The 12,044-nt window shown below is 39.0% G+C and overlaps 2 protein-coding genes across 16 annotated transcripts in view; one reads left to right on the plus strand and one right to left on the minus strand.

Moving 5' to 3' along the window:
* CD99L2 (CD99 molecule like 2) overlaps positions 1-4,013 on the plus strand; it is a 30,467-nt gene extending 26,454 nt beyond the window's left edge. Inside the window, exon 11 of the mRNA XM_014881564.2 lies at positions 47-4,013. Coding sequence (XP_014737050.1) covers positions 47-111 — 65 coding nt within the window. The 3' untranslated portion in view covers positions 112-4,013. The remainder of the gene's footprint in view (positions 1-46) is intronic.
* Positions 4,014-6,459: 2,446 nt separating this feature from the next.
* MTMR1 (myotubularin related protein 1) overlaps positions 6,460-12,044 on the minus strand; it is a 36,850-nt gene continuing 31,265 nt past the window's right edge. For all 15 annotated transcript variants that reach the window (XM_088173458.1, XM_088173465.1, XM_088173462.1 and 12 more), the window contains one exon: positions 6,460-7,706. In XM_088173458.1, coding sequence (XP_088029584.1) covers positions 7,542-7,706 — 165 coding nt within the window. In that variant the 3' untranslated portion in view covers positions 6,460-7,541. The remainder of the gene's footprint in view (positions 7,707-12,044) is intronic.

Below are 12,044 nucleotides of genomic sequence, written 5' to 3' on the forward strand. Positions count from 1 at the left end.
TCCATTGCATGCTATTGTACTCATGGGTTTTTTTCTTTCTCCCCAGTTAAATATTCAGTCCTGGAAACGCAGTCAGCAGAACCACCAAAACAAGACAGTGCGAAGATATAAAGCATGACCCAGGGCTAATCAGTCAGCAGCAACAGAGATCTTACACGCTTGTAATTTAGCTTTTAATTTAATTTGACTCAAAAGCTATTTAATGTGTATTTAGGCTTGAACTGGCTTTTACTGCTCTAGGCTTTGAGGTTAGACCGGTAGCATGTGTTTATTTTTTTGAAGAGGTTTATGTTTACATTGAAGTACTAGTGTAGGATTGGTGCGCAGCTGTATGGAAATCCACAAAAGGTACTTCAGCTGTGGTAATTTTTCAAGAGCTTACAGGTATGAGGACAGTGAAGTGCCTGTAAATAGCAATCCAAAGCCAAACCCTGCAAAGCCCTCTGCAAAGCGCCTCCAGCCACCTTGTGCCATCGGCTCCAGGCAGCGTCACTTCCAGTGGTGGGGACAAAGCTGCACATTTCCTGACGGTGGATTGCAGTCCTTCGCATAGCTACACCTAAAAATGAAGTGCCTATGGTGGGTCCTTGTGTGGGGCCTTGGGCTGAGCCAAATGACTCCCTGCACCCAGGCCAGGAGTTCAGGATGCTTCACCACACCACCCAGCACTGGGCTTCTAACCAAAGGACCTGATTTTCACATCAAGTCACAGATCCAATTGATAGTAGTGTGTGCAGTGTTCACTTTTAGCAAATGCTATTTGAATGCTCCAGTGTTCTGCGGATCAGAGTGGAAGTGAAGTGATACGATTTTTCTTCAGCTGCACCAGAGTTTAGGTTAGATATCAGGAAAAAATTCTTCACTGAAAGTGATTGGGCATTGGAATTGTCTGCCCAGGGAGGTGGTGGAATCACTGTTCCTGGACACGTTTAAGAAAGACTGGATGTGCCACTCAGTGCCATGGTTTATTTGATGAGGAGGTGTTAAGTTAGGTCATAGTTGGGACTTGATCTCAGAGGTCTTTTCCAGCCTAGTTCATTCTGTGATTCTGTCTCCATGATATATCTGTGTTGTCACCACAATTAAAGCTGTGTGCATATGGATGCTTTCAAGGAGAGCTTCAGATCTCAGTCACACTAGAACAAGTGAGAGATTTAACCCAAAAGAAAATAAAAGCAGGTATCTGTTAAGACCTGTAATGCTCAGTACCACAACAGAACTCAAGCTTAACAAGATTCAGTCCCCTCATTCTTTTATCAGCAACTATCGGGAGTGCTCCCAGGCATCCACAGGCAGAAAAAGGATTTAAGCTTCACTCTTTGTGTCACCAGCTAGCCTTTAAAAAAGGAAGTACCTCCTGAGAGGATGAATCCTCCATCACTGCCCTGCATGGGGTTCTTGCAGTTGGCTGGGAAGCACTGGGCTGTGAGAGGTGCTTAGCATGACACTGGGCTGAACCAGGACGGTGCACATGCAGCTCCTACCATGCTGCCCAACCGCTGCCTAGACCCGACCTTCACTATCTTGCAATAACTTCTGTTTAGATTTCTAATCCCTCCCCAGCAACCTTTTTGACTGCTGCTAAAATGTGGCTAACTGCCACTTTCCAATAAATTTTTGCCAATCAATGATTGCTTAAAAACATGATCTCAAGTGAAGGAAATTTCACTTTACATGGTGTAAGAGGTTCTCACTATTTATATATATATGAACCTGAAATGTGAGCATTTTGTATGGGCTTGCAAATTCCGTATTTTATGAACGTGTATTAAGAAAACAAAGCCTTTCAGTACGATGTACAATTCACAGCTTTCAGGTAGACTGACTTCCAGAAGGCCTTGCCAGGAGGTGAATGAGCCCAGGAGCATTGCTGTCTAACTGCTAGCTTTTTGCTGTCTAATTGCTAGCTCTGTTTGGAAGAAAACTGCCTAGTAACTTTGGTTAAGTATTTTGCAATAGCCGCACAATTCTTTATGCTCTTTTTAACATTTGCATTTTTAAAGCCTTATACTAGCTCTGGCAGAACAGCTACTGTGGTTTATAAGGTGCCTCACAACTATTCAGAACATTCAGGCTACAATGATACTACTCTGAACTACTGCTGCTTTGCTTTATGAACGTGTTTGGAATGGTAATGTTAATTGTTGGCTCAGATAATGGAAGCATAGGAAAGAGACGGAATGCACTGTTTGCTTACTCCCAGAGAAGGATTTTCATGGAGAAATTGGGGTCTGCAGAATTTGCAACAGGAGCTCAGGTTCCAGCTAAACCACACAGCTGAGTTTGTGTATCCCCATCCCAAGCACCAGCATTTGTTTTTTGCTCTTACCCAAACACATTTGAAAGCTGTAGCATAAAATATTTTTTCTGTAAGTTATTGTAGATGAAGTTACAACAGGGCATTGATGATCACTCGAAGCTCTTTTACCAGCTTAGATCTAGTGTCCATAATTCGACCTCTCATTGTGCCAGTGACCATGTTCCTGCAGATGCAGATCACAAGTTTTACCCTCTTCTGCCTGTTTGACCAGAGTGTCAATAGTCAGTGTTGTTTAAAGAGTACAGCACCTACCCCTCCTTTGGGGAACTCTTACACCAGGGCATAGAGGGAGCACAAGTCTAATTCAAAATACTGCAGGTCACAAATTTAACAAAGAAAGGCGCAAGCTGTTTCACTGGAAAACCCACCCCAGTGTTTGGGACTCAGAAGCTGCTGCTTTGCTCAAGGCTCTTCTATAACATTGATGACTACTTACACCTTAGTGTAATGTGTAGGTACGCGGAAATCCAAAAATGCACAGTGAAAGAGAACACTTCCAAAGTGAATAGTGACAGAATTCAAGATTTCTTTCTTGAGTATTTCAAATTGGAAAATACTTGCAAATCCTGCAGTAGAGAAACTGGGTTTGGCCTTCTCTTCAAAAATGAACAAAAGTCAGAGTCTTAATGATAAATGTCATTAAAGGCTCAAATTATTTTTTTTATTACTGCTTGTCCCCTCTTCCATCTGAACTGTCACCAGTCTCTGAGAAACAGGGAGTTTATACATCACCTATATTTTAGTCATTATAGCAACTGAGAGGGTTCCTGTGTATTTTTCTAGTAGTGATGCAAGTTCTGGAACAGCTGACCCAGCAGTGACTTCTACTTTAATTTACTTACTATTTATTCACTTTAAATCGGGATATAGATTTTTAAAAAATCCTGCATTTAAGCTTTGTATACATGGCATGAACTTTTTTGTCCTTTATAAAAAAAGGTAATAAACCATTAGAAAATTGCTTTGCTTTTTTTTTTTTCATTAACCCAAAACCTATATATACAGGCATCCTTAGAGTTTGTGTACTACGTATGCTGTGAACCCTTTTTCTTACAACACCTCACTTAAGCCATTTTAAATGGCAATAAAATGATTCAGAAAAGGTTTTGACAAAGTTTTGACAGAGAAAAAAGGGAACTGAAAGAATTCAGCTGGCTCTTTTCGTGTTTATTCTTTCAATTACTTGCATTTTCCTTTGACAGTACTTCATTTCTGATTCCTCAGCTGAGAATACTCTGACATGAATTTCAGATCTTTTTGGCACTGTAAACTCTCTCATTTTCATGAAACCCCACCAACGAATCCTTACAAGTGCTCCACTCATTCTTAACTACTCATTTGTTGTGATAAAAGTGGAATTAGTCCATAATACTGTTTCAGATTCTGAAAAAGAAAGATGAGTCAGCAGGCTGAGGCTTTAAAAATTGCTTCTCTAACAGATGAGGTTCAGGAAAAAACGAAGTTCAGAAACAATGGGGTTGTGAAATTAGAGAGCCCTTTCTTTTGAGTGAAGTTTTAACTTAGAAGCAAGACAGATTCCTTGCAGCTGAAGAAGTGACCTGTACAAAATAAAGGTTGAATGCTACGATGTTATAAAATACATTTTGTCAATGTGCATGTAAGGGTCACGGGGTAAAAAACATGATTGAACTGCATTTGGAAAACACTAAATAAACCAAGTTGACTAGAAAAACATTTTTTACTTGATTTTTTTGTGTGGGTTTTTTTTTTATGTTTGAAGTAAGCTGCAAGCGTTTTGCTATATCCTTATGGTACATCACCTCTTCTCTAACTACACTGAAGACTTCATTTAAAAAAAAAAACAATCCAAACTGGACTTTGTGAGAAAATAAGTACCATTATGAAAACTTTAATGGCAGAAATGGAGTATTTGCATGCACGCACACACACATGTGCACACACACTCTCCTCATGTCACCCAGCAGCTAAACTCGAGGCAGTGCCATAGGTTTCCTATAGTTTTCTTTACATTTTCAAACCCAGTAGATAAATCTCCCATGCAGTGCAAACTAAGTTCTGTATAATGATGCGATGCTCAGTCCCACAGAACTACTTCTGACTTAGGTTTCTTAACTCTTTCCTCCCAACTGCACAAGTTAAAAGCTATCAATGCTCTCTTAGTTCAGCAGATAGGGTCTCAGCAAATGGACGTTCCTTTTTGCTTTTTACCATAAATGTGTCCTCTGTTGTGAGGCTTAGTGGACATGAATGAGAGCTCTTGATTCATCGTTTTCAGCTTTTAGAGAACCAGCTGTTCTTGGTATTACTACATACAGGACATGAACTAGTACAGTTTCTCTTGGAAAATGAAAGCAATGAAACACTTCTTGTTTAAAGCTCTAATGACTTGAGAAGGCTGCCTCTGCAGGGAACAGAACCAAGCAGTTAGGAGTGTTTAGCAGCTTTAAAAGCCTTCTTCCATTTTAATGAAACAACAACAAAAAAAACTTATTTACAAAGGGAAAAGTATAAATTCAGCTCTGAAACAGGACTAAAATGGCCAAGTCGCTGATGCTGATGAATAACTTCACTTACTTTACAAGCAAAAAATGTGTCAGCTGGTTGCCAAGGCTTCATCCCCTTTTGGGACACTGGATTCAGGTTGTACCCCCCTCTCATACCTCGTTGACAACAGGAAAATCCTACAAGCCAAATGTAACTACTTACTCTCTTTGCACATTCCCATTATGCTGAGCAGTCAAAACCCAAATCCAAAGCAGAAGATCTAGCTTTTGAACTAGAAGTTAATAGCTCTGTCCAAGGTCCATCAGACAGGGAACAGAATGCTGCTCTTCCCTTAGCTAGTTCAATATTGCCGTATTGAAAAAAAAAAAGAATTAGTTGTTCAATCCATAGGAAAAAATCTGATTATCACAAAGCAGAGAGTACAATAATGATCTTTTCAGTGTAAAGCTATGCTCTAAGTAGCCCATATGAGCTATAGAATACCTCTGAATATTTCTATGCTAAGTATGTACAAACCCATCCATTGTGCTGACACGTGGAACAGCAGGACCCTCTCCCAAAGCTCTCCTTGCACATCAGAGACTTACTGAGCTGTGCTGAAACTGGTGGATATGCCACCAGTCACATGAAATAACTGATGTTCTTCTATGCAAAACCAGGATTCTCAGAGTTTAGCATTAGAAATCCAAGATTCAAAAATCTCAGAATGCCCAAGCTAATCGTCATTGCTTTTGCAATAATTATACAGAAAATCTTGTGATTATTAGCACAAATATAGAGAAAAACTTCAAAAGATTTTCTTTAGCACTGCATGTTGGAGATAGTGTGGTTTACTTTAATATACGGTTGAGATGTCAAGGAAATCTGAAGTACAGAAGAGTTTAATTCAATACCAGCTCAACATATTTTGGCAATGTAAAATTCATTGCTGGCACACTGTTCAGCAGAACCATTTTTACAGGAAAACATCTTTCATCTATTTATAAAAAGCCTGAGGTTGATTAAGAGATGCAACATTGCAAGTCTTCCTAAAATGTGTTTGTTTGTATTTATTCTAAAAAACATTCAGTACAGTAAAAAGGACATGTTGAAATACCCTGCACTGCACAATAAATGTGTAAGCACTGGATACAGCACTTCGGCCTCTCCAGATGAAGTCGGGAAGGTGCTGAGCAGCTCGCTTGACTCATTAACTATGTGCTGGGTATATTTCATGCACAGAACGAGACACAGAAAAGTGCCGTTGTGTATTGGGAACAAATGTGCAACAACAAATACAGCCAGTAAAACCTGCAATCACTATATAGAATCAACTGTCTCTTAAGAATGGGACTTAATTCCCACCAGCACAACCCGAAGCAATACATAAATGAGTCAAAAAGCAGAGCTGCAATATTTAAGTTTCCTAAAGAGAAGAACCAGATTTTCATGAAACACAGCAAGGAAAACAATCCAGGGAAAATTTGCAGCATGCACCATTTCTAGGCCTTCCAAGAATGCCACTGAGTAATTGTCCAAAAGGAAGAATGTTATAGTAATCAAATCTCTCCAAGATTAGTATTTCTGGGGGGAGATGCGAGAAAATTGGGAATGCATATTTAACACAACAACACAGTTTAATTATTCATTTACAGAAAAAATGCTAGTAGGAATTCAAAAAACAAAAACTCAAGAGGCTTTATTTCAAGAAAAACAGTATCATTCAAAAAACTTTGTCAAACAAAGTCATTGCATGTTAAGGTCCTCAGAAGGGTTCGGACAGGCAGGATCCATTTTCTGAGCGTACAGCTTAAACCCACGGGAGGATGCATGTTTAACATCCCATACACGTGTATAAAAGCTCTGCATTTTGTGTGTACACTTAGAAACAAAACACATGTCACAATGTGGAACTATACAGACTATACAATTTACACAGCTGGGTGTCATTCCAACCCCAAATATTACCATTTGCTAGAAAACAAACTTTTACTTTGTACAAGACCTTGACATGAGCAAGTTTATCCCTCACTCAGGAGGCTGAAACTGAACAATAAGCTAAACAGTCAAAAGACTTTATTTCAACTTGTACAAAAGGCATTAAAAAACCTAAATACATGCTTTACCAAATATATTACATCATACAAGTCAGTGGGGTGTACTTGATAAATCCAGCTCAACTTTATCCACTTTTAATGGCATATTTAGTTCAAAATGTAAAACTGACTATACTGGAAAATATTTATTTTAAAATCAATTTCCAAGTGCATTACCTAAAATTAAAAAAAAATTGCTCTAGCAAAAAAAATAAAAAAATAAAAAAATAAAAAAATTACTGAGTGAAATAAGGAGCTCCCATTCAGAAAAACATTTTATGTTCTGTGTAAGCATCATGTGGCATTTCATCTGATTCTGTTAACCAGGCATAGTACTCTAGACAATGTGTGAGGCATTTTTCTGTCTGCTTGGCAGATGGATTCCTTTTTAGAACAGTTAAATTGTTAGTTGCTCAATACAAAGTTTAATTTCACAATTGGTGACTTAGCTAGAGTGTCAAAACACATGTGGGAACTGCCAACAAGAAAATACATCACATCTATCGAAGCTCTTTTTTGGCCTCATCGTGACAGTATCAGACACAGAGTAAGGCATGTAGATCATAGCAATTACAAGTCACAATCCTTTTGCAATGGGAAAAGCATTTCATCCTCTGTGTTACCTGATACTGATTTTTTCACATGGCTTTTGTTCCACATCACACAGAGGTGTGCACTGGTGTGGCGGAATGGGAAGGAGATGAACCTCTGTCAGAGGAGGAGGAAATGGATCGTGTGGCAGCTTCCCGCTGCAAATCCTCAACCTTCTTCTGAAGCTCTGTCCGGATGGCCAGGAGTTCTTTAAGATTATGGTGGATTGGAACCTGCCAGGTAAAGAAAGAAAATAATTACTTTGACTCTCACAGTGAGCTATCTTTTCCAGCAATGCGTCTGCTGTTGCATTCAGTAACAAGAAATTCAACACTTGTAAATTTCAGCATGTCAGTATTCAGGGAGAGTGTTTCTTTAGTCATTTGAAATGAAACATTGCAGGAAACTGTCCCTTTCCAACATCAAAATTGTCAGGGAACCTATTAAAAAGTGTTTGCAAATGGTTTTGATGGGATACCAAATATACTCCAATAAATGTACTTTGTATCCATTATCAATACCACTGTCAGCTGAACTTAAAATGCCTTTCCTGGCAATGATTTCGCTGCCTGTTGGGACAGAATTTGCTTTATACATAAGAGTTTACAAAGCTGGTTCCATATGGAACATCTTGTTACTCTTCTAACCAGGCATCTTTCCAGGAGTCTGACCCCTTCCAGTGAGAAAAGTGCAGCAGCCAAGTAAATGGTGCCTGGACCTCCCAGAATCTTACTCCAATAGATCTTCTACAGAAGTTCATTGCACAGGTTTCTGCTTCTGACATTACCCAACAAACATCAGAGATGCACCACTCTGCATCAGAGCCCTTTCATATTCATCTGAAACATTCAACTATATCATGGCCAAAGGAAGATTCAAGCCATACTAGATTTTGCAGCTGGATTTGTTACCTCAGACAAGCAGAGAGAACCCTCCCCCTCTTTCAAACTCCACAAGGCCAAAAAAGTTTTACTGTAAGTTGCTTCTGATTTATCCTCTACAAACTCGAATTGTTTATAGCTTTTGGAAAGAGCAAGACACGAAAATAATTTAATTGCACTGATGCAACAATCATGGGGAAATGCAGCATTGGGAGACCTATGGATTGCTAGATGAGAAATTTATACCCTGGGCTTCTGGAATGCCAGCGTCCAGGGAATTGCATTCACCCACTATCAGTTCCTACTGGTTAGCAGTGATTGTTAAGACTGGGATGCAGACCTGAGACTGCCATCTGTACATGGTGCCATGTGAAGGAAAACCAGAAAGGGTTTTACTTGCCATCAATACACAACTGAGTCAAAACTTACATTTTTGTGAATTCTTGCTGTTTAGAGAACATACATCCAAAATCTATGCATTTGGTAATGATATTTTCAAAACCTAACACAGAAAAATACCATTTAGTTTTTAACTCTTGTTGTGACTTAAAACAATAAAATAGTACCAAAGGTCTTTTTAGGTCTACATTTTTTGGCCACATAGTTTTGCAGGTGTCTGACCCCATTTTTTATTTATTCCATCTTCTGTTTATTCTATCTATTCTAATTCCAGCAGAATTTAAAATGCTAAAGTTTCCTTTTCTATACTTTCATCTCATGTCAAGAAAAAAAATTATTTCTGCAGCACCCTAATGAAGTATGGGAACATTAACATTCTACTTTTACAAACAAGGATCTGAAGCCAGCACCTCCTAATTTTGCATACTTTGGATCTCAAATTGGTTTAACAGAGAACTTGGGAATTCTGCAGCTGGGGCATGAGGCTATCAGGCAGGACACCTAGTAAATAAGAAGGATACACAGAGGGACCATTCTGCCCCAGGTGAGCTCTGTTACAACAGAGAAATCCTGTGGCAAAGGCAGGGAGAAACTTAGTTTCTCTCAGGGGACAACTCTTCCTCTGCCTGCAGTCATGTCCCTTCTAAGCCTACTTTCCCAGACTCTGTTCCATGAGTTGAACAGAGAGCAAACACCTCCAGCACCTGGAGCATTATTCACTCCTAGCTCCTATTCCCAGCTTGCCACAACTCTCTTACAGACTCCGTATAAAAATACATCTCTCAGTCTGTTTATTTATGCTCAGTTTTTGAGAATTCATTGACGTCGTAGCAGCCTCAGACCTCCAAATTGGAGGAATTTCTTCCAGGATATGAACGGGACAGTTTCTGAAACATAATCTTACTAAAATCTCATGCTTGCCCTAGAGATGGAACATTTATAGAAAAACAGCCCCTTGCCCCAACAGAAAAAGTTTCCCAATATTTTAATAAGGGAAAACATTTTTCTTAGTCACATTTTCATAAACAATTGAGCCTTGTTGGATGAAGCTTTACAAGATAACTCAGTCAGATACAAACTTAGGGACTCAATGCAAACCATTAGAACCCAGCTAAGCTGAAAGCAAGGCAGAGTAGCGTCTTATAGTAGGGGAAAAAAAGGGGTCACCTTCAAAATGTTTGCCATCTTTTAGTAAGGGCATGTTAGATTTAAACACTGCAAGACAGTTCCACTAAATATCATCATGCCATTTCACCTGGTAGTGTAAACACAAAAGGTTTTCTGATACAATGCCTTTTCCCAGGAAAAAATTCTTTTTGACTGCCATTAACTCAGCATCATGTAGATGCCCACAATATTAAAAAATAAAATTCCAGAAATAGGCTTCACATATTAAACTTCCAATACACACTTTAATTTCATGAAATAACATGCCAAATTCAGTCTAGAAAAATCTCAAACAGCTCAATTTTCAAGCAGCGGACAATAGCTGATTCTTTATTACTAAAGGTTCATATTCAAATTACAGTATCATGAGGTAAGGAAAAGGTAGTATAGGCAGCTGAAGTATCACAGAAGTTCCTACAAAAAGACCTGAAAAGCAGCCTAGCAAGAGGAGCCATGTTTTTCTCCAGATGTCTTCAGTTCTGTTACTGTAACTGCCCTTTATTGGGAAAAAAAGCAGCAAATTCAAACATGAAAGAATGAAAATACAGAGTGAAAAGTGGCAGGGGGGGGAAATGCCCAAAACAAAGCCTCAACCTCAAGTTACATGTTTTGGGGTCTTTTTTTTTTTTTTTTTTCAAAACCATTAAGAGAACCATGGAATTATACAGCTTTGTGGAAGCCTCCTTCCATCTTAGATGGAGGGGGAAGAGTAAAAAGATGAAGCATCATGAATTAGATTCCGTCATGAGAAACATTAAAATAAAAAAGTCAGTTCATTTCCACACTTCCTAAAGACTTATTCCAGGCAGACCTGTTGCTGTCACTGTATCCTCAAACCATCCTGTACAAATTCTTACAGATAACTATCTCCATTTTTGTCACGTCACCCTGTTCTACTTTATAACGAGATTGATTCCTCTCTTAAATAAAACCTTCTTCAGAAGGAAATGGGTTCAACAACCTTCACAGTATCACCTGCAATGGCTTGCTGTGAACGAAGGTCTCCTTCACTTTGCCACAGTTTAGAATGAAAGGAAGTGGAAGAGTGACAGATTCTAAAAGGAGCATGAAGTTTGAGGATTGTTTGTCAAAAGATCTTGTTATCACCTTAACCCTGGAACTGTGTACTTGCACAGCACAAGTAGTGTCTCCAAGGCAAGCTTTTATTACTGTCTTAAGAAATCATGCAACTGGTTTGCCTGAGATGAATTTGTTTGGAAGCTGACAGCAGCTATACTGTTTTCTACACTCTCATTCTGCCTCTCAGATTAGGAATGGAAGCTCAAAAGATGACTCCAGACCTATCACCCAACTACATTCAACTCATTTTTGCTGCTCTAGTCCACAGATTTTCAGCAGAGTGTGCATCCTTTCCTTTGGCACACCAGTGTCCCCAAAGTGAAGCTGCCAGGCTACACTCAGCTTCTACAGCCAAGTCCATCATTTCCATCCATAACCCAGCTAAAAGCACAGAACTATTTCTGCTCCATGAGAGGAGCCTACACAGATGAAACTTGACCCAGCAGTGCATCTGAGGTTTGGCTGGGCTGGAAAATTGCCTGGACCATTGCTCTTCAGGATGTTTTTCATGTGCTATTTAAACTATTATCTCAATGTGCTGAAAAAGAGTAAATTTCATTTCTGTGATCTAACACAATAGTCCAGTAAAAAATGAAATAGAAACATAAACGTGAATGTACTACATACCTTTTAGTGGATTTTGGAGGGTTAACTTCATAAAAAAATTCTGCCTCATACAATTTATAAGAAATAGATTTCTCTAGTTACATAAAATTTACTATGAACAGTTAGCAGCTGATCATCCCAAAACAAAATTGGCACTTGCATCAAATATAGCTAGCAAGAGAACCAAATAGGGACAAGAATATGGACTTTGCCAGCAGCACTAAGTAGTGGGTAGAAAGGCCTGGATCCTTGGGAAGTCTGACCTCAATCCAGCATTAACAAAAAAGCTGGCCCAGTAAAAGCTGGAGAAGAATCTACCCACAATGTTCAAGAAGACTTTCCAGTGCTGGGGTTTTTTTGTTTGTTTTGTTCCCCGCTCCACCTTGTGGGGTTTTTTTTGTTTTGTTTTTTGTTTTTGTTTCTGTGTTTTTTTGTTTC

Source organism: Sturnus vulgaris, chromosome 14 (genome assembly GCF_052056855.1).
Source record: "Sturnus vulgaris isolate bStuVul1 chromosome 14, bStuVul1.hap1, whole genome shotgun sequence".
In the NCBI taxonomy this organism is placed as follows: Eukaryota; Metazoa; Chordata; class Aves; order Passeriformes; family Sturnidae; genus Sturnus; species Sturnus vulgaris.